The sequence below is a fragment of the Lichenostomus cassidix genome, unplaced genomic scaffold (genome assembly GCF_008360975.1).
Source record: "Lichenostomus cassidix isolate B80296 unplaced genomic scaffold, HeHo_3.0 HiC_scaffold_40, whole genome shotgun sequence".
Taxonomy (NCBI): Eukaryota; Metazoa; Chordata; class Aves; order Passeriformes; family Meliphagidae; genus Lichenostomus; species Lichenostomus cassidix.
The window spans coordinates 155,441-175,204 of NW_028147459.1; the positions used below are offsets into that span (position 1 = coordinate 155,441).

At 60.8% G+C, this 19,764-nt stretch overlaps 6 protein-coding genes, 1 long non-coding RNA gene and 1 other non-coding gene across 11 annotated transcripts; 3 read left to right on the forward strand and 5 right to left on the reverse strand.

The window, feature by feature from the left end:
- Positions 1–2,022: 2,022 nt before the first annotated feature.
- Positions 2,023–7,664, reverse strand: EEF1G (eukaryotic translation elongation factor 1 gamma). Of its 2 annotated transcripts, XM_085046480.1 has the most exons (11): positions 7,504–7,664; positions 6,561–6,719; positions 6,080–6,143; positions 5,567–5,709; positions 4,982–5,125; positions 4,278–4,407; positions 3,787–3,988; positions 3,317–3,489; positions 2,622–2,746; positions 2,447–2,464; positions 2,023–2,292 (listed from the first exon to the last, which is right to left on the reverse strand). In XM_085046480.1, exons 1-11 carry the CDS (start codon positions 7,516–7,518, stop codon positions 2,152–2,154), a joined length of 1,314 nt encoding a protein of 437 aa, XP_084902606.1. In that variant the 5' UTR covers positions 7,519–7,664; the 3' UTR covers positions 2,023–2,151. The 2 variants fall into 2 exon arrangements, with proteins under 2 accessions (XP_084902606.1, XP_084902605.1); XM_085046479.1 differs by lacking the exon at positions 2,447–2,464 and having other exon boundaries at positions 2,023–2,310.
- On the forward strand, positions 3,433–3,989 carry LOC146422327 (uncharacterized). Its single transcript, XR_014848178.1, has 2 exons — positions 3,433–3,561; positions 3,598–3,989. It is a non-coding gene; the product is annotated as an uncharacterized LOC146422327 (long non-coding RNA).
- A 95-nt stretch (positions 7,665–7,759) lies between the features above and the next one.
- Positions 7,760–9,913, reverse strand: POLR2G (RNA polymerase II subunit G). The gene is made up of 8 exons (XM_085046575.1): positions 9,749–9,913; positions 9,337–9,446; positions 8,811–8,970; positions 8,657–8,707; positions 8,385–8,450; positions 8,232–8,303; positions 8,024–8,057; positions 7,760–7,933 (listed from the first exon to the last, which is right to left on the reverse strand). The coding sequence occupies exons 1-8, from the start codon at positions 9,758–9,760 to the stop codon at positions 7,920–7,922; spliced, it is 519 nt and encodes a 172-aa protein (XP_084902701.1). The 5' UTR covers positions 9,761–9,913; the 3' UTR covers positions 7,760–7,919.
- Positions 9,914–10,210: 297 nt separating this feature from the next.
- Positions 10,211–13,365, reverse strand: INTS5 (integrator complex subunit 5). The gene is made up of 2 exons (XM_085046323.1): positions 13,310–13,365; positions 10,211–13,020 (listed from the first exon to the last, which is right to left on the reverse strand). Exons 1-2 carry the CDS (start codon positions 13,363–13,365, stop codon positions 10,266–10,268), a joined length of 2,811 nt encoding a protein of 936 aa, XP_084902449.1. The 3' UTR covers positions 10,211–10,265.
- A 191-nt stretch (positions 13,366–13,556) lies between these two features.
- On the reverse strand, positions 13,557–14,638 carry CUNH11orf98 (chromosome unknown C11orf98 homolog). The gene is made up of 4 exons (XM_085046595.1): positions 14,500–14,638; positions 14,246–14,310; positions 14,073–14,155; positions 13,557–13,995 (listed from the first exon to the last, which is right to left on the reverse strand). Exons 1-4 carry the CDS (start codon positions 14,533–14,535, stop codon positions 13,883–13,885), a joined length of 297 nt encoding a protein of 98 aa, XP_084902721.1. The 5' UTR covers positions 14,536–14,638; the 3' UTR covers positions 13,557–13,882.
- On the forward strand, positions 13,933–16,641 carry UQCC3 (ubiquinol-cytochrome c reductase complex assembly factor 3). Of its 3 annotated transcripts, XR_014848141.1 has the most exons (4): positions 13,933–14,022; positions 14,399–14,567; positions 15,120–15,682; positions 15,760–16,005. XR_014848141.1 is itself a non-coding variant. In XM_085046596.1 (3 exons), the coding sequence occupies exons 2-3, from the start codon at positions 16,029–16,031 to the stop codon at positions 16,587–16,589; spliced, it is 291 nt and encodes a 96-aa protein (XP_084902722.1). In that variant the 5' UTR covers positions 15,510–15,682; positions 15,760–16,028; the 3' UTR covers positions 16,590–16,641. The 3 variants fall into 3 exon arrangements, 2 of the variants coding, with proteins under 2 accessions (XP_084902723.1, XP_084902722.1); XM_085046596.1 differs by lacking the exons at positions 13,933–14,022; positions 14,399–14,567 and adding an exon at positions 16,522–16,641 and having other exon boundaries at positions 15,510–15,682; positions 15,760–16,251; XM_085046597.1 differs by lacking the exons at positions 13,933–14,022; positions 14,399–14,567 and having other exon boundaries at positions 15,509–15,682.
- On the forward strand, positions 14,919–15,052 carry LOC146422332 (small nucleolar RNA SNORA57). Its single transcript, XR_014848197.1, has one exon. It is a non-coding gene; the product is annotated as a small nucleolar RNA SNORA57 (small nucleolar RNA).
- Positions 16,642–16,647: 6 nt separating the features above from the next.
- UBXN1 (UBX domain protein 1) lies at positions 16,648–19,577 on the reverse strand. Its single transcript, XM_085046537.1, has 8 exons — positions 19,467–19,577; positions 19,172–19,225; positions 18,799–18,930; positions 18,172–18,315; positions 17,695–17,746; positions 17,502–17,585; positions 17,034–17,244; positions 16,648–16,775 (listed from the first exon to the last, which is right to left on the reverse strand). Exons 1-8 carry the CDS (start codon positions 19,544–19,546, stop codon positions 16,726–16,728), a joined length of 807 nt encoding a protein of 268 aa, XP_084902663.1. The 5' UTR covers positions 19,547–19,577; the 3' UTR covers positions 16,648–16,725.
- Positions 19,578–19,764: the final 187 nt, after the last annotated feature.

Here is a 19,764-nt window from a genome sequence, read left to right on the forward strand (position 1 = left end):
CTCCTCCCCCCCAGGTAACCCCAAATCTCCTCCCAGACAAGCCCCGCCCCCCCGAGTGAGCCCCAAACCCCCCCGAGGGAAATCCCAAATCCCCCTAAAATAACCCTTTTTACTGCCCCCAGCCCTCCTTCCCAGTTCAGCCCAGTCCTTACTGGGCCACTGAGCTCTTTTTCCCCAAATCCGGGACTTTTCCCAGCCTTAGACCCCCAAAATCACCTAAAATCTCCCAAATATCCCCGAATTCCTCCTTTTTTGGGGCAGTTTTGGGGCAGTTTTAGGGTAGTTTTGGGGCAGTTTTCGGGTGGTTTTGGGGCCATTTTAGGGCCGTTTTTGGGCAGTCCTGGTGCAGTTTTGGGGCACTTTCGGGGCAGTTCTGGGGCAGTTTTGTGGCATTTTTGGAGTCGATCCCGGGGTAGTTTTGGGGCCCTTTCAGGGCAGTTTTGGGGCCCTTTTAGGACCGTTTTCGGGCCGATCCCGGGCCGCTCCCGGGCGCTGCCGCTGCCAAATCCCAGCACATTCCCGAGCTCTGCCTCATCCCCCCTCCCCCCGCCCTCCCCGACCACGCCCGCCCTGGCCACGCCCACCGCGGTGACACCCAGGGGACACCCCGCCCCGCCCCTCCCCCACTCCGGGGGTCCCCGCGATCCTGCGGTGGGGGCGGGGCGGGGGTGACCCCCCAAAAAAGGGCGTGGCCCGGGGGATCCTGTCCCCTCCTGTCCCCTCCTGTCCACTCATGTCCACTCCTGTCCACTCCTGTCCACTCTGTCCACTCCAGATGTGGCGGCACAGCTGGAAGGGACGCGGGGGGGTGGGAGGGGGACACACGCGGGGAAGGGCGATTTGGGATTTTTGGGATTCGCTGTTTGGGATGTTTGGGATCTGCGCTGTTTGTTTGGGATCTGTGCTGTTTGGGATTCGTTGTTTGGCATTTTTGGGATTCTCCGTTTGGGATTTGGGATCAGTGCAGTTTGCGATTCGCTGTTTGGGATTTTTGCGATTTGCTGTTTGTTTGGGATTTTTGGGATTTGCTGTTTGTTTGGGATTTTTGGGATTCGCTGTTTGGGATGTTTGGGATTCCGCCCTGGCTCAGCGCCACCCGCGGGGGAAGGGAAGGGCTTGGGGACACGTGGGCGACACGGGGGGGTGGCAGGGGGGTCTGGGGGGGGCAGCGGGGGGGAACCCCTGAATTCCCGAAGAATTCCCGGGGACAGCGAGGGAACAGGGAGCGGCTGGGGACACCTGGGTGGCACTTTGGTGACACTTTGGCGGTGTCCGGTTCTGTCCGGGGTGTGGCACTGCCCGGGGACACTTTGGTGGCACTTTGGTGGCACCAGGCTCAGCCCAGCTCCGCCCGGCAGTGGCACCGTGTGGCACCTGGTGACACCGGGTGTGGCTCGGCTCGGGGTGGCACCTTGGGGACACTCCGGTGGCCTCGCCCGGCAGCGTCACGGAATTCCCTTCATGTGCCACACCTGGCAAAGGTGTCCCCGCGGTGTCCCCGAATCGCGATGTCCCCAAACCCCTCTGTCCCCCCGCCCCCCCCCGCCGCCACCTCCGCGGAATTTGTCACCGAGGGGACACCGTGGGGGGAGGGGCAGAGCACGGGGACACCCCGGGGGGGGTTGGGGACAATGGGGGGGAGGGGGTGGCACTGTCCCCACCCGGGGTGACTCAGGAGGGCGTGGCTGCGGAATTGGGGCTGAACTGGGATAAACTGGGACCAAATTTGGGCCAAAATGGAGCCAAACTGGGAAAAACTGGGGTGTGGCTGGAGATTTTTATGGATTTTAGGGAAAAATGAGGATCCTAAATCACCCCAGGATCACTTTGGGATCCCCAGGACACCCCAAAATACCTGGAATGACCCAAAATACCCTAAAAACCCCCCTGCGAGATCCCAAAATCCCCCAAAATCTGTCTGGAACATCCCAAAAACTATCTGGAATATCTGGAATTCCCCCAAATCCCTTCTGGAATACCCCAAAATCTCATCCCAAATATCCCAAAATCACTCCAAACTCATTCCATTCACGTTTTTTATTGACTCCTCAGGGCTCAACAAGCCCCAAAATCCCAGGATTTCAACCCAGGAATTCCATCCAGGATTCCCTGGCAGTTGCAACCCCGAAATCCTGGTTTTTGGGCCCAAAATCACTTGAAGATTTTGCCCTGGTTGAAAGGTTTTCCCACATGCTGGAATTCTCCTTCCCACAGGAAATACTCTGTGACCAAAGTTCGGCACTCGGCGCTGTCAGGATCCAACTTGCGCCACGAGTACGACTCGTAATCCACCTGCCAGTCCGGGCAGAGCTGGGGAGAAATCACAGGAAAACGGGAAAATTTTTTAAAAAATAGAATATTGAAAAAAAATGGGATTTTTTTTTATTTTTAGGGTTTTTTTAAGGCATTTTAGGTGATTTTGAGAGGTGTAGCAGGCATAATCCACCTGCCAGTCTGGGCAGAGCTGGGAAATTAGGGAAAAATCATGGGAAAAAGGGATTTTAGGGGCATTTTGGGCTGGTTTTGTGCAATTTTTTTTTTATTTTTGCTATTTTCTCTCCATGGGAGATCCAGACCCCGGTTTTTTGGGGATAAATTTGGGGTTTTTTGGGAATCCTCACCTCGAAGGCCAGCTCCTGCCCCCGCAGCACCCAGACCCCCGAGATGCTGCTGTCATTGTCACTCCCAAAGAGGATCACACTGGCAAAGGCATTTTTGCGGAGTTTGTCCAAGCGCTGGAACATTCCTGGGGGGAAAAAATGGGAAAATCTGAGAGAAAGGAGGGAGAAATGGGAAAATTTGAGAGAAAAGGAGGGAGAAATGGGGAAAAGAGAGGGGAAAAGGAAAAATTGAGAGGGAAAGGGAGAGGAAAAAGGTGGGAAAAGGAAATGGAAAATTGAGAAAAAAGACAGGAAAAGGAGGAGAAGGAAGAAGAAAAACAAAGAGGGAAATGAGAGAGGGAAATTGAGAGAAAAAAGAGGGAAAATGGGAAAAGGAAAAACAGGAAAAGGAGGAAAAAGGAGAGGGAAAGGAAAGACAGAAAAAGCAAAAATTGATGAAGAAAGGACAGAGAAAAGAGGGAGAAGGAGGGAAAAGGGAGAGAAAAATGAGGAGGATGGAGAAGAGCATGGAGAGGATGAAGGGGATGAAGAAGAGGAGGCTGAAGATGATGAGGCTGAAGGTGATGAAGGTCTGGCTGAGCTCCTCAGGATGAGGATGGGAAGGGCAGGAAGGAGGGGACAAAGGGGACACCAGGATGGGGATGAGGATTAAGATGAAGATCAGGATGATGATGATGATGATGATGAAGGCTCACCCGTGATGAGGTTGCAGCTCATGAAGGTCTGGCTGAGCTCCTCGGGGTATCGATACTGACAATACCACAGTGACCAACCCTGGCGGTCAAAGTGCTCCCAGAAATGAGGCAAAGCAACACTCAGAGTGTCCTCGTTGGAGTATTTGCGCTTGAATTCATCGAGAATGAAGGGACTGAGGGGGACAGAGGGGACAGTCAGTGACCTCAGAGGGACCACAAACCCCTCAGTGACCCCAAACCCCTCAGTGACCCCAAACACTCAGTGACCCCAAACCCCTCAGTGACCCCAAAGCAACACTCAGAGTGTCCTCATTGGAGTATTTCCACTTGAATTCATCTAGGATGAAAGGACTGAGGGGACAGGGGACACTGAGGGCCCCCAGAGTGACCCCAAACCCCTCAGGGTGTCCCTAATGACCCCAAACCCCTTCAGGATGACCCCAAATGTCCCCAAACCCCCCAAAAATAACCTCTTGGGCAGGTGGGCGAAGGGGTCCTTGGCTTTGGGCTCAGCTGCCAGGACCTGCTCACACTCATCCAGGTCCTCGTCAGGCTCCTGCCGCTTCTCCTCTTTCTTCTGGGGCTTTTCCTCTTTCTTTTGGGGCTTTTCCTTCTCCTTTTTGGGCTCTTTGTCCTTCTCCTTCCTCCCCTGTGCCTCTGCAAACTTCTTGGCTGCGACCATCAAAAACTGCATTTAATTCAGGCTTTCCCCCCCAAAAAAAAACCCTTCAAATTGTTTTTTTTTGTGTCTTTCAATGACCCTAAAATTCCCATTTTTGACCTCAATAAAACCCTCCTTGAAATTTTCCTTAAAAACCCCAAAATTCCCTTTTTTCCCATCAAAATGACCACAAAATTCCTGGTTCTTCTGCTTTAAATGATCCTTGCAGGGGGATGAGAAATCCTGGGAATGTCCCCAGTGCCCTCCCAGTGTCCCCAGAGTGTCCCCAGTGTCCCTCACCATCAAACTGGGCCATCCTCTGGCAGAGCTGCACCTCTCCCAGCACAGCCTTGAACTGCGGCTGGTTCAGGCAGGTGAGGAACCAGCGAGTGACATTGCCGAAGGGACTGCGGAACGAGGGGTCCAGGACCTGGAAAAACCCCAAAATCATCCCAAAAAACATCCCCAAATAACCCCAAAATCATCCCAAAATCATCCCAAAATCATCCCAAAAAACATCCCCAAATCACCCCAAAATCATCCCAAAAAACACCCCAGAATCACCTCAGAATGAGGAATCCTGGACCTGGGAAAAACCCCAAAAATCGTCCCAAAATAAACCCAAAAGGATCCCAAAAACCATCCCCAAATAACCCCAAAAATCACCCCAAAATCATCCTAAAAACCATGCCAAAATCACCTCAGAATGAGGAATCCAGGACCTGGGAAAACCCCAAAAATCATCCCAAAAAACATCCCAAAACCACCTCAGAACAACGGGTCCAAAACCTGGAAAGGACCCCAAAATCATCCCAAAAGCCCCATAAATAACCCCAAAAATCATCTCAAAAATCACCTCGGAATGAGGGCTCCAAAACCTGGAAAATGGGCCAGAAAATCACCCCAAAAATCACTATTTAAACCCCCGGAAATCACCCCAAAATCACCATAAATCATCCCAAAACCCCATAAATCCCAGAAATAACCCCAAAAAGATGCCATACCTGTTTGTAGAGCCACAACAAAGCACAGACCAGGCTGATGTCTGCCAGGCTCACTCTCTCCCCCACCAGGAAAGTTCTCGTTCTCAGATGTCCATCCAGGACTCCCAGGACTCTCTTGACCTCTTCTTTGGCCACCTCAGTTGCCTGCGGGGTGGAAATGAACCCAAAATCAGTGATGCTAGAAAAAAAAACTCCAAAAACAAACAAACAAAAGAATCCCAAATATTCCCAAAAATATCCCCAAAAAATCCTGAAAAAAACCCCACAAACTGCCAGGAAAAATCCAAAGAAACCCCCAAAAATTGCAAAAAAATTACAGAAAGTCCACCAAAAATGAAAAAAAAAATCACCAAAATCCTAAAACCCTAAAAACCCTTAAAATTCCCCCAAAAACCTTTTTGTTGTAGTGCAGATACCCAGCATGGGGAACATCACATCAATCCAGGCCCTGAATCCCAAAAATATCCCTAAAAAACTGGGAAAAAAAAAAATCACAAAAAACCGCAAAAAAATCACAAAAAAATGTGAAAAAATATTGCAAAAAATTCCAAAAAAATCCCAAAAATGCCTAAATTTCCCCCAGACCTGTTTGTTGTAGTGCAGGATGCCCAGCGTGGGGAACACCCAGGTGCTGGCTGGAGGCACAACGTCGCTGTCGGCGAAGTTCATCCACTGCAGCACTGCGGCTGCAGCCTCGGGGGTGCTGCCCCGGAGCTCCTCCGTGCTCACTGGGGGCAGAAAGGGTTAATCAATTAACCACCGGGGTCGCTAATTAGTGGGGAGGGTCGGTAATCAGCTAATGGCTAATTAGTTAGGGGAATGGTTAATGGCCAATGGGACATCGTTAAGGAACAAGTGATGAAGTTGGTGCTACACTGAGAGGGAAAAGGGTTAATTAATTAGTCATTAATAAGCAGTGAAAGTCATTAATGAGGAATAAAACTCATTGTAAACTTTGTAAGAGAAAAGTAGACAATAATTGAAAAGGAAATAAAGATAACTAAGAAGAAAATAAAGTTTGTTAAGGTGAGATAAAACGAAGTAATGTGAAAAAAAAGCAAATTAAGGGGCAAATAAACCTAATTATCCCCTAATTACCGTAGTAGGCGATGGCATTGCTCTCAAAGACACAGAATCCATCGTCGCCCTCGAACGCTGGAACCTGGGATGGGGATTTGGGGTGAAACCCCCCAAAACCGGCAAATTCCCACCCCAAATCCCCCTAAATCCCCAAATCCCAAAATACCCCCAAATTCGACTCCAAAAAACCCAAATTCCCACCCCAAAACTACCAAATTCCCCAAATCCCCATCCCAAAAACCTCAAAACCCCCACATTCCCACCCCAAATCCCTCAAACTCCCAACCCCTCACACCTCAAATGCCTCAAAAACCCCAAACCCCCCACCTCAATTCCCGAATTTTGGGATCCAGGAGTCACCTCTCCCACTGGGAATTTCTGCAGGGTACAAACTGCCCATCCCAAATCCCACAAACCTGAAGTTTTAAAGAACTTCTAATGCCAAAAATCCCAATTTTTGGGGACCCCCAAATCCCGAATTTCGGGGTGCATGACTCACCTTTCCCACCGGGAACTTCTGCAGGAACTGCGGCGTTCGGTTGGTGTGGCCGAAGTGGAAATGCGGAGGCGCCGAGAGAACCCTGATCCTGGCGCCTGAGTACTGCGCGGCGATCAGCGCCTTGAAGGCTCGCCAGTTCTCGGGGTACGTGTACAGGGTCTGCGGGAAACAACCCAAAACAGCCCTAAGCATCCCAGAAGTGTCCCCAAAATCTGGGGACATCGGGGTGGCTCAGGAGGTCCCGAAAAGGGAAACCCGAAAAGCGTCCGGAGCTGAGCGCCTGAGGGACTGGGGGCTTTAAACGCTTCCAGTTCTCGGGGCAGCTGGGCAGGGTTTGGGGGAAATGACCCCAAAATGGCCCTGAGTATCCCAAAAGTGTCCCCAAGATTGAGGGACATCGGGGTGGCACAGCGGGTCCCGAAAAGTGAGACCCCAAAAGCCGCGGGAGCCGAGCGCTCGAGGAGCGGGCAGGGATTGCGGCTTTGAAATTCCCCAATTTCTGGGTCTCAGGGGACACTGTGGGGTCACAGCTGTCCCCAAGGGTTCCCCCCCAGCTCCCAGAATCTGAGGGGACACTGTAGGGTCACAGCTGTCCCCAAGGGCTCCCCCCAGTTCCCGGGAGCTGAAGGGACACTGGGGTGTCACAGCTATCCCGAAACGTCCCCAGAGGCGCGGCCCAACGCCACCCGCGACACGAGGGGGAAGAGGACACCCCGCAGCCCCTCGCTCCCCTCAGGCCCTTCCCGCGCTCCAACCTCGACTCCCCTCAGGGGCAACCCCCTCCCTTCCCGCCGCTATCCGCGCCCCCCGGAGCTTCCCCGCGGCTCCGAACCCGCGCCGGCCGCATCCCCGGAGCGCCGCGGCTCCCCCGGTGGCGGCGGGGAGGCTCCGCGGCGGCGGGGAGCGGCGGATGGCGGCGGATGGCGGCTGGGCCCGCACTCACCCCGGACACCGCCATCTTGGAGAGCGCGGAGAAGAAGGCCGGGCGGCGGCCGCAAAGCGCGGAGGGGGAGGGCGCGAGCGCGACAGCGGTGCGCGACGCCGTAAAGCGCAGAACAAGGGGGGGTTGCCGTGGAAACCGGGGGGCGTCACTTAAAAGGGCGATGCCGCCTTAAAACGGCAAAAGGGGTGTGGCCCAATTAACAGGGGACCACCCCCCAATTCCAGGACTTCTCCGCAAAATCAGAGGAAAAAGTGGAAAAAAAGAAGCAAGAAATGTTTTATTGGTGATGTGTAGGGGAAAGGCAGAGCCCCCTCAGCTCTCGGGGGGGGAGCACCACCAGGACCCCCAAAATTTGGGGAGGGGGCAACAAGAGAGGAAGGGGAAGAACTGGGGGAGGTTGCAGCTGCTCCTCCTGCTCAGCTGACGAGGCCTGGGGGCAGAAGGAGAAGGGGTGAGAGGGGAGAGACCCCCAATTCCCCCCAGGACCCCCCAAATGCTCCCCAGAAGCCCCCAGACTCACCCAAGTAATCATCCATCAAGGAGCCAATGGCAAACTGTGGGGAGGGGAGAGGGAGGGTCAGATGGGACGGGGAGGGGTCACACCCGGACCCCCCCCGGAGCTGAGACCCCAAAAAACTGGGGATTCCCCCCCAGTTTGGTAATTTCCCCCCAAAAATCAGAAATTCCCTCCCCAAATTTCAGGAATTTCCCCCCAGTCCGGCACTGACAATGTCATTTTTGTCCACTCTCGTCCCCACAATCTTCAGCCGAATTTCGTCATCCTGCTGGATCACGATGTCCTGTGTGGGGAGTGGAACAGCTCAGGGACCCCAAAAACCCCAAAATCTCCCCAAATTTCCCCCCCAGGACCCCCAGCTCACCTCATCCACAGTTTTGTAGCAGGGAGGGTTGGAGTTTGGGTCGAATTCCATCTCGGAGGGGATTGACTGGGGGGACAGGGAAACCCCAAATGGGTCTGGGGGTCCCCAAAGGGATTTTGGGGAGATTTGGGATCCCCAAAAAGATCAGGGGGGACCCAGGGCTGGGTTTGAGGGGTCAGGGGGATTTTGGGGGAGTATTGTTGAGGTCCCAGGTGAAACTTCCAGGGTCCCACCGCCCCCCAGGTGACATTTTTGGGGTGTCCCCTCCTCACGTGGCGTGAGATGAAGCAGGACATGGGGCCGATCTCGGTGAAGAGTCCAACCTGGGGGAAAAAACGGTAAAAAAATGGGGAAAAAATGGGGGAAAAGGGTAAAAACCAGGGGGGTCAGGGCCCTACAGCCCCCTAGGACCCCCGAAATTGTCACCTTGTTGACCTGAGTGACCACAGCGTCCACCACCTCGCCCTTGAAGGGTCGGAAGACGATGGCTTTGTAGCGCACGGGGTAAAGAACGAACCCCCTGCCGGGCTGGATGACCCCAGCGCCGATGTTGTCGATGGTGGTGACAGCGATGACGAAACCGTACCTGCGGGGATTCAGCCCAAATTTGGGATTTTCACACGGAATTTGGGGATTTCCAGGCCGAATTTAGGGATTCCCACCCGGAATGGGAACAGGACCCCCTCAGAATCGGGAATTCCCTCCCAAATTTAGGAACTTCCCATCAGAATTTGGGATTGCCACCAGATTGGAGGATTCCCCACCGAAATTTGGGAACTTCTCCCCACAATTTCGGATCCCGGAGGAGGTTTTGGTCACTTCGGGGGGTTTTGGAGGTGTCTCAGGAGTTTCCGGGGTGGATTTGGGGGATTTTTGGGATGGATTTCGGGGTCCCGGGGCGCTCCGGAGCTCCTCCCGCCCCATTCCCATCCCCGGTGCCTCCCGCGCTCACTTCCCGGTGCAAGTTCCTTCCACCTCGGTGAAGAGTTTCTGCTTCACGGTGTTGAGCAGGTTGGGCCCGAAGTAGCGCGGGTGGAGGAGGATCTCGTGCTCCAGGGAGATCTGGGGAGCACCGGGAGTTACCGGACCTCACCGGGAACTACCGGATCCCACCGGGAGCTACCGGATCCCATCGGGAATTACCGGGATCCTTCCAGGACCACCCCAACCCCTCCGCGACCACGCTGGGATCCCCGCCAGGCCACCGGGAGCCTCTTAGAAGCCACCGGGATCATCCTGAACCCCGGTAGACCACCGAGCCCTCACGCCGGGGACACCCGGGAGCCACCGGGAGGGTCCTAAAGGGCGGGGAGAGCCTCGGGACGACCCCCGGTGTGGCACGTGACCCTCCCGGTGCCGCTCACGTGGTAAAACATCCTCGCGCCGCCGCCGCTTTCGCCGCCGCTTCCGCTTCCGCCGGAACCGAACCGCCGCCGCAGGGCTGGGATCTGATTGGCCGCCGAACGCGCGAGGCCACGCCCACCGAGCCGATCGCGCCGCTTCGGGAAAACAGGCGGTGATTGGTGGCTTGGTGGCGGTGGGCGGGGACAGCCGGGTGATTGACAGCGCTGGGTTCAGAGGCCTCTCGGGGCGCCTCAAACAACCTCGGGACCCCAAAAATCCCCCGGGATCCCCTCAAACCCCCTGGGACCACCCAAACCCTCCCCTAAACCCCCTCAAACTCATCCGGACTTCCCCAGACCCTCCCAAGATCCCCCAAACTACCCCCAGGACCTCCCATACCCCCTAAACTCCCTCTTAATCCATCCAGCCACCCCCAAACCCCGCTTTGAATCACTGCCGCCCCCACACTCCACACCCGCTCCTCTTTTTCGCTCCTTTTTATTAAAAATCCGAATTTCCGGTGCCAACCCCAACCCCTCAGGGGTAGAACCTGCCGGCCAGCAGCCCCAGGCGGTGAATATTCCTGTGCAGGACGCTGTGCAGCACAGCCAGGTGCTTCCCCACGTCACCATCGCGGGAGAAATCCCTTCGGAACACTCCCAGCTCGGGCTGGAAGGTGAATTTCTGGGGCAGAGGGCTGTTCTCGCGCAGGTAATCCCAAACGCTGAGCAGCAGCAGGTGCACCTCGAAGGGCGCCAGCTCCGGGAACAGCTCATGCATGTTGCCCAGCACGGGCGGCAGCAGGGAGCCCTCGGCCAGCAGGGCCACCAGGGCGCACGACGCCCGCAGGTGCCACGGCGAAGCCACCGTGCTGCCGGCCCGGCAGGCGTCCCAGTGGGCCACCAGGCTGGCCAGCAGCCCCCGCAGCAGCACGGAGCAGTAGCACAGGGCGGGGTGGCCGCCGGCGACCAGGCGCAGCAGCGGGAAGAGCAGCGGGTGCTGCCGGAAGCGCCGCAGGATGCGCAGGTCGCGCTCCACCGTGGCTCTGGCCAGCTCCTCGGGCGGCCAGGCCAGCTCGGCGCCGGCGGCCTCAGGGCAAACGGCTTCCACCAGCGCCGCCGCCACCGCCTTGGCCGCCTTGGCGCCGACGCCCGGGCCCGGCGAGGAGCCGCGGCAGCAGCGCAGCACGAGGCTCAGGAAGGTCTGCGTGTTGCGGCTCAGCTCCTCGGGGGCGCGGCGGCCACGGCCGGACGTCGGTTTGAGCCCCCGGCCGATGACGCCGGCGTGGAACACTGACCACACGCCGCCCGAGGTGTTGAGGCCGGCGGTGAAGCGGCGGTTGGTGTCCAGCAGCGACACGGCCGGCGGCGCCGGGGCCTCCTCGTGGCCGGACGGTTCTGCCGCGCCCCCGAAGAGCTCGGCGTTGCGGCCGCGCAGGGCTCCCTCCACCAGCTGCGCCAGCACGGCCTTGGCAGCCGCAGGGGACACAGCGCTGAGCCGGGCCAGCAGCCTCACGCCGGGGGCCAGCGCGGCCGCGTCGCCCAGCCACAGCCCCGCGAAGAAGCGGCGCACGGCGGCGCGCACGGCCGGCAGAAGGTGGGCCGGGGGCAACGCCCGGGGCAGGGGGCAAGCGGCCAGCAGGCGGCAAGCGGCCTCAGCCACCTCGGGCCGCGGGTGCAGCAGCAGCTGAGCCAAATCCGGGAGGTGCCGCGCCAGCGCCGCGCCCAGCGCGGGGTCGCCGCCCTCGCCGTCGCCGTCCTTGTGCAGCAGCAGCAGCGCCAGGTTGCGCAGGAGCTGCGCCAGCTGCGGCTCGGGCAGGCGGCCGGCGTGGATCTGCGCCACGGCCGTGGCCACGGCGGCGGGCAGCGGGTCGGGCAGCACGGCGCACAGCCCGGCGTGCAGCTGCGGGGCCAACGCCAGCTCCTCGGGGCTGCGCGCCAGCGCCAGCAGGAAGAACAGCGCCTCGGCCGCGCCGTGCGGGGCAGAGTGCACGGCCAGCAGCGCCAGCAGCTGGTGCTGCCACAGGCAGCGCTTCCTCTCCAGCCGCAGCGTGTCCAGGCACAGCTCGCGCACGTGCGGCCGCAGCGCCTCCAGGAAGGGCACCGGGCGCGCCGGACACTCGGCCAGCGTGGCCGAGCCGCGGCCGTGCACCAGCTTGTGCAGGTGCAGCAGCAGCAGTTGCAGCAGGCGCTCGCAGGCCTCGCGGACGCCGTCGTGCAGCGCCGGCCCTGGAGCCGTGATGACCGAGGCGGGCGCCGCCGTGGCCAGCAGGAAGCGCAGGGTCCGCAGCGCTCCGGCCGACGTGTGGCACAGCAGGTGCACCACCACGCCCACCAGGCCGTCCAGCTCGTCGCGCGGCATGGCCGAGAAGTGCTGGTGCAGCTGGTTCAGCACCGGCGGCTTCAGCGAGTCCACCAGCTCCGGCGACACGGTGGCCAGCAGCGCCGGCGACATCAGCGCCAGCTGCAGCAGGAAGGGCACGGTGGCCTTGTGCTGCTCCCGCGGCGAGCCCAGGCTCTCGTGGAACATCCGCAGCAGCTCCTGCTTGATGCTGCCGGCGTGGCGTGAGGCCAGGTGGCCCAGGATGCCGACCACCGAGGCGATTTTGGGCACTCGCTTGTCACCAGCCGCCGTCCCCGCCGCAGCATCGCCGCCGTGGGCGCAGAAATCCTTGAGGCCGCAGGAGAGGACGCGGCTGATGATGGTGCCGGGGAAGGAGGAGCCCACGTGAGCCACCACCCAGTCGAAGTGCGGCGAGTGCTGCACCGACGTGTCCAGCAAGGCGTCCACGCAGGCGTCCGGGCAGCTGCCCACCATGGCGGCCAGGCACTGGCTGTAGATGTCCAGCAGTGCCCGCGTGGCCGGGCAGGACATCCAGAGCTGCAGCAGCTCGTTGAGACTGGCGGCGGGAGGCACTCCTGGCCTGCCGGCGTATTTGCTGCTCAGCTGCCCCATCAGCTCGCTGGCCCATGCAGCCACATTGGGAGCCCAAGCCCGCGGGTTGGCGGCCACCAGCTCGGCCAGCGCTCGCCGCACCTCCTGCACCACCTCGGCGCCCGGGGAGGCCTTGGGGGCAGGGGATGGAGCGGAAGATTCGCGCTGCAGGAGGTGAGAGCACACCTGGTCGTCGAAGAGGCTGCGCAGGTGCTGCAGGGCGGCGTGGCGGGCGGGGGGAAGGCAGCGCAGCAGGCGCAGGGCGCAGCGGGCGTGGGCGGGGGGCGACAGGGGGGTGCCCTGCACGGGATCCAGGCCGCTCAGGAAGGCCTTGACCTCCTGCGAAAGCTCCTGGGCGCTGCAAAGGGGAAAAAGGGATTAGAAGGGTGGGGTACAGGCGGGACTGCCCCCAGTGAGTGAGGCTTGGGGGCAGGGGAACCTCCTGGGTGCGGCGGAGGGGGAAGAGGGGTGGGGGGAAACCCAAATCCCAGCCCAGGGGGGACGAGGGGCCGCGCCGGGGTCTTGGGGGATCCCGGGGGTCGCTGAGGGGGCTCCGGGCTCATCTCTAGGGACCCCGGGGGTCGCCCCTCCCCACCCCGGGGTGTTCCCTGAGCCAAGCCCCGGTCCCGGTCGCGGGCCGGCGGTACCTGAGGGGGGGCCGGGGGGGGCTGGCGGCTCCCGGCGGGTCGCACAGGGCCGACATGGCGGCGGCGGCGGCCGGGCCGGGCCGGGCGGCTGCGCATGCGCGCCGAGCGCTCTGCCCCGGCAGTTCCCCTCCCGCCCCTGCGGCCGAGAACGATGGTTCCGCCCCTCGCTGCCCACCCCGCGGTGTCACCGCTAAAGGCGTCCCCCGGGTGTGTCCCCTCCTCTTCTCCCCCCCAGGACAGACACCGCGACAGAGGACAGCGAGTTTATTGTAGGGGACACTGCGGGGGGATTGGGGACATTGCAGATGGGCTGGGGACACTTTGGGGGACCTGGGGACACTGGTGCGAACTGGGGACAGGGAGTGGGGACACTGATGAGGGCTTGGGGACAGGGACTGGGGACACTGGTGGTGACTGGGGACGTTGCAGATGGACTGGGGGGCCAGTGGGGACACTGGTGACAAACTGGTGGCCCTGGTGTGGACATGAGAACAGCGATGGGACACTGGTGACGTGTTGGGGACACTGGTGAGGGACAGCTGAGCCCAGCTGGATGAATTGGTGGCAGTGGTGTCACTCCGGTGCCACCTCCGCCATCTCCACATCGCCGCTGCTGTCCACTGTCACTGTCCCCGTCCCGGTCTCCTTCTGCGGCCTCTTCGCTTCGCTCACCGCCGCCTCCAGCGCTGGGGACACACCGGGGAAGGTCAAAGGTCAGGTGCCACCCCCGGTGCCCCCCAGGTCCCCTCCCCGCGGTGCTCACCCCTCTTTGCAGCCCCTCGCAGCCGCTTCAGCTCCTTCCGCCGCCGCTTCCCCCACAGCGGAGCCTGGACCGCCTGGACCGATCTGAACCGGAGACCCCCCGGACCCCCCTCAGTCACCGGCACCGGTGGGGACACCGAGGGGACACCGGGGGGACACGGGGGGAGCGCTCACCGCCGCTTCTGCCGCCGCCCCCGCGCCAGCTCCCGCCGCCGCTTGAAGAGCTTCTTCCGCAGCTCCTGCGGAGGGACAAAAGGGTCACCGGGGGGACAGCCGGGGGACAGCGGGACCGGAGGTTACCGGAGCTTCCTCCCCGTCAACCCTCAGACCGCTGCCCGGTCCCGGTTACCGGAACCCCCATAAAGGATCGGGACGCCGCAGCCCCGGGCCAAGCCCTGCCCCCGGGACCCCCAGGACCCCCCGGTCACCGTTCGCGGCCGGTTGATTTTGCCCCCGATCCCCATCGCGCCCCACGTGTGCAGCGAAACTACATCCGGTAATTCTCACTTCCGCTCACTAATCTCCGCCTTCTCCGTCCTTTCCGTGAATCTCATTGGCTCGTGAGCGCGCGGGGCGGATTCTGATTAGGTATTTCAGCGAATACCACGCCTTATTATAATGAGGGCTCTACCACGCCCTTTTCTCCTATTTAGGGTTTTCATTGGTTCGTGGCCGCGCGCCGCCGCCCCTGATTGGTCAAAATCGCCAAAATCCCACCCACACGTGGGGTCTATAAAAGGGGGCGCGAAAGGCAGGTTGCTCTTTCGTGGCCGGGAGAGTGGTGAGGTTGGTTTGGTGTTTGTGTGTGGAACCGGGACTAAAACCGGGCGAGGGGCATTGGGAAGGTCCTCCCGTTCTTGGCGGGCCCCGGCGGTGCCGTGCCGGGGTCTGTGATGTGCGGAGGGAAAGTAGCGACCGGCGCGAAGTCTTCGGTGCCGGCGGTCGCGTCCGCCGGTCCCACCCTCACACGCCGGGACAAAGCCCTGCCGCGATCCGGGAGCTCCGCGGCGCTCGGGCCGCCGCTTCATGGCTGTTTTGTCCTCCGCAGGGCCCGCTGAAGGACGGAGAACGCCGCGGGACTGCGCCGACAGCGGACGGGGTGGCTTTGTGTTTAAAATCATTAATAAAGTGCTCTGAAAAGCCTTAATCTCGTGTCATCCTTCCGTAGCGGCGCGTCCTAGGGCCAGGGCGGGAGTCGAGCATCCCCTTCCCGGCGCTGAGGGGGCTCTGTCCCCGCATTCCCGGCCCCGGGGCGGGCGGCGTTCCTGGTCCTCCTAGCCGCCGTCTCTATAATCGTCGCGGGCCGGAGCGGCCTCGTGGGGCGGCGGGAATTCTCGGTCCTCCCGGCGCCGTCTCTATGACCGCCGCGGGCCAGAGTGGCCCCGTAGGGCGGGAGGGTTTCGGTCCTCCTAGCCACCATCTTTATGATCCTCGTGGGCCAGAGCGGCCCCGGAAAGGGGCGGAGCGGCCCCGGCGGGACGGGAAGGGGCAATGGCGCTAGATCCGCGCTGGCCGCTGGCGATCTTCCGCGGCGCCGTGCCGGTAGCGCTGGGGCTGCTGCTGTGGGTGGCCATAGCGGGAGGCGAGGAGGACCGGCAGAAGACGCTGAGGGTACGGAGAGGGGGTGGCGGGAGAGCCTCGGGGGAACCGGGAGCAGCCGTAACCGCCGCATTTTCCCCGTTCGGCAGGCGCAGCCCGGCGCGGACGCCGCGAGTTCGGCACAGCGGCGGCACAACGAGCTGATCATGGCGGCGCTGCGCGAGGCGGCAGAGACCGACGAGAACGTGGCGCAGCGGTCGGTGCCGTGGCGAAAGTGACGTCGATACCGGGAGACCCTTTCTCCCCCGCGAGAACCTGTCCCGGTGACCTCCCGGAACCGCCAGCGGCGCGCGCGGTTGTGCTCGCGCCCGGACGTTTATAAACCACGGACTTTTCCGGCGTGTCTTCCGGTTCCGCCATGTCCCCTCCGGGCGCAGAGGCCGCAGCGGGTGCGGTCTCGGTCCCGGGGTCCGGTTCGGCCGCGCCGCGGCAGCTGTTCGGCGGCTGCTGGAGCTGCCGCTTGCTCAGCGGCGCGGGGCTCCTCACGGCCGCGATCTGGATCTACCAAGGGCCGCGGAGCACCATGAGAAAGGGCATCCCTCCCTCCATGGGCACCATCGCCCAGATCACCTTCGCCGTCGGTGAGGGGCGGGAGGGGCGCGGGGGGAACGGGGGTGGCGCGGGAATAACGGGGAAGGGGGTCGAGGGGGCGAGCGGCACCGGGGGATCCCGTGAGGACGAAAGGTCGCATTTTGGGGGTTTCCGTGAGGGGAAAACTCGGGGTTTCCATGGTAACAAAATTGCGGAGAGGATGAGGAGGGCGTTGGGAGTGAGGGGGAAGATCTGGGGGTTCAGGGTGGGAGTGGGGATCGGATGAGGATCCCCAGGTGACCCCCAGGTGTTCCCCGCAGGTTTGGGGGCTTGGGGCATCATCATCCTCGCGGATCCCGTAGGAAATCGGCGTCGGAGTGACTCCTGAGGGGGAGAAACCCCAATAAACCTCCCGGACCCCCCCGGTTTTGGGACAGGAACCAGTCTGGGGGCACAGCTCGGGTTTATTTGGGGCTGGGGGCGTTTGGGGGGGATTTGGGGGTCCCCAGACCCAGCTCCCCCACTCAGCTCCCCTCCTTCTTGGCAACGATGACAACGGCAGAAGGAACCAGACCTGGAGGAGAAAATATACATGTTGAGACTTCCCAAAAAAACCTAAAAACCCTTTACAGCCTCCCCAGTCATTTTTGGGACCCCCAAAATCCCTTTAAATCCACCAGAGATTCCCTTAAACATTCCCGGGACCCTCCAAACCTTCCAGAGATCCTCCCATACTCACTCAGAATCTCCAGCCATTCTCGGGACCCCCCAAATCCCACCTTAAAGCCCTCGGGGAACCTCAAACCCCCTCAGGCATCCCTCATTCCCTCACCCAGCTCCTGCAGGGGTTTCTCCATGTCCTCCTCGGTGAAGAGGCGCCGAGGAAAGGCCGTGCGGAGGCTGAAGGGCTCCGGGGGGCTCCGGGGCTCCCCGTTCCCGGTGCTCCCGGTGTCCCTGTGCAGCTCCACAAAGAGCCGCACGGCCGCCAGCGGCTCCCGCGCCCGGAAGCTCTGGGTCAGCGCCCGCCCGTCCGGCAGCCGCACCTGGGCAGGTTAGGGGGGTCAGGATTCCCCCATATCCCGGGAAATTCCCTCACAAATCCCGAGAGGTTTTTGGGGCTCCCAAAATCTCCTCAGTGCCGCCATTGTTTGTGAGGGAGCCTCCCGCGCTTTTGGCGCCGCCTGGCGGCTCGGAGGATTCGGCGCGAGCAGCTCCTCCCGGTTGGGTTGTTTTTGGGGGAAAATTGCCGAGGGAAATTTTTGGGGTTTCCGGAATCCCAGGAAATCCCCCCAGTCCGCACCTGGATCCGGCACTCGTCGTATTCCTTCGGTGCCGGCGGCTCCTGCGGCGTCACTGGAGGTGGCTCTGGGGTGACTGGGGCGAACTGGGGGGGACAGGGAGGAGTCCTTATGGGATCCCAGCAGGACCCCTCGGTCCCTTGGGATCCCCCAAAACCCCTTAGGATCCCCCAAATCCTGCAGGATCTCTCTCACCCTCTGCGCTCGCTCTGCCTTGTCCCGCTCGATCTTCTCCCGCACCCTCTGCCTGTGGGAACAGCAGGGAAATGTCAAAATTCTGGGGCCTCCCCAAAAGTTTGGGGGTCCCCAAAAATTGGAGGGAAAGAGGAGAGGTGGGATTTGGGGAAACTCACTATATTTTAGGGTTGCACCCTCAGTTTTGGAGGCTTACCAAAGATTTTAGGGTGGGATTTTGGCGAGGGGGGTCCCGGGAGTTTTGGGGACCCTAAAATCTCGTTGGGATCTATCAAATCCCTCACGATTTGGGCCCCAAAATCTCGCTCCCGCCATTTTTCGTGAGGGCGCTTCTCACGCTTTTGGCGCCGCCTGGCGGCTCGGAAGACTCGGCGCGGGCAGTTCCTTTGAGGTTTTTTTTGAGGGGGGGAAATTTTTGGGGTTTTTTCCCAGGATTTTTTTGGGTTTTTCCCAGGGGTTTTTGGGGTGTCTCCGCACCGCGCCGCTCGCTCCTCGGCCCGATCTCTCCGCCTCTCCTCGGCCGCTCGGCGCCTCTCCTCGTCCCTCCGCCATTCCCGCAGCTTCGCCAGCTCCTGTCCTCGGCGCCGCCGCTCTCTCTCCTGCCCCGCCTCGGTCAGCAGCCTGGGGGAACCCTAAATTCAGGGACACCCCCCCTGAATCCCATAAACCACCCCGAACCCCAAAACCCCGGGGAAAACCCCAAATATCCCCTGAATCCTGAAATTCTGGGGTCACCGAATTCCCGCCGTTCCCCTTCCTGCCCCACCTTTGTCAGGAACTTGGGGGGATCCCAAAACTTAGGGACATCCCCCTTTGGAATCCCCAAATATCCCCATAACCCCAAAATTTAGGGAAACCCACCCCAGCCCTTTGAACCCCCAAGTTTCACTCATAACACCAAAATTCCCATAATGAACCACTAAAATTTCCCCCGAGCCTCAGCTCCTCCTTGATGCCAAAATTCCTCCCCTTGAACTCCCAAATTAATCTCTTAACCCCCAAATTCTCCCCCCTTGAACCCCTTAATTCCCCCCTCAGCCCTCAAAGCCCACCTTGAACCCCCAAATCCTTCCCTGAATCCCCAAATTCCCCCCCAGAATTCACTTCTGGGTCTCGTCCTCCTCTGCCGGCGGCTGCCGCGGCCCCAGAGCTGCCGAGAGCCCCCCGAGCACCCCCAGGTCCGCGGGCAGCTCGGGGTCTGAGTCCGAGTCGGGGTCATCCTCGTGGGCCACCAGCCTGGGGGGACACTGGGGGTCAGGAGTTCCCCAAAAATGGGATAACTGGGGGGGAACACGGCGGGGAAAATCTGGGGTTATCCCGGGGGATTTTTTGGGAGTCCCAGGGGAGTTTTGGGGTTTGTTCCTAGGCGTCCCAGGGGTGTTTGGAGGGATTTTTGGGGGATCCAAGGGGAGCATTTTGGGGATCTCGGGGGGATTTTGGAGGATCCCAAGCGCATTTTTGGGATCTCCGCCCTCACCAGTCCATGGCCGGTTCCACTCCGCGGTTCCCGGTCAGCGCCAGCGCCTTCGCCCTGCGGGACCGGAGGAATCACCGGGGGGTTCTTCCGGGGATTCCCCAAATCCTCGTGACCCCAAACATCCCCACAGTCCCATTCCCGGAGCTCGCCGCTGTCCCCACGCTCCCTCCCGCGGGTCCCACAGCTCCCTCACGGCGACACCCGCGGCCTCTTCCGAGCCGCTCCGCCGTTCCCGGAGCTCCCGAGCACCCCCGGATTCCCTCCCCGGTTGTCCCCGCGCTCTCCCCGCGCTCACGCCCGCCGGGCACCGAAGCCCATTTCCAGCAGCGCCTCCAAGGCCCGGCCGGGCTCAGCCCCGCTGCCCGCCGCCATCATGGCGGCGCCGGGCGTCGCGTCACGTGCTCGGGTCACGTGGGGTGCCGGCGACGGCGGCCGAGAAAAGCCAAAAGGCTGCGCGAGGCGAACCCCAAAAACTGCCGTAAAGCGACCCCAAAAACTGCAGTAAATGAACCCCAAAACTGCCCTAAAGAGACTCCAGAATTGCCCTAAAGTGTCCCCAAAACTCAACCAAAACACAAAAACAAACACCAGAC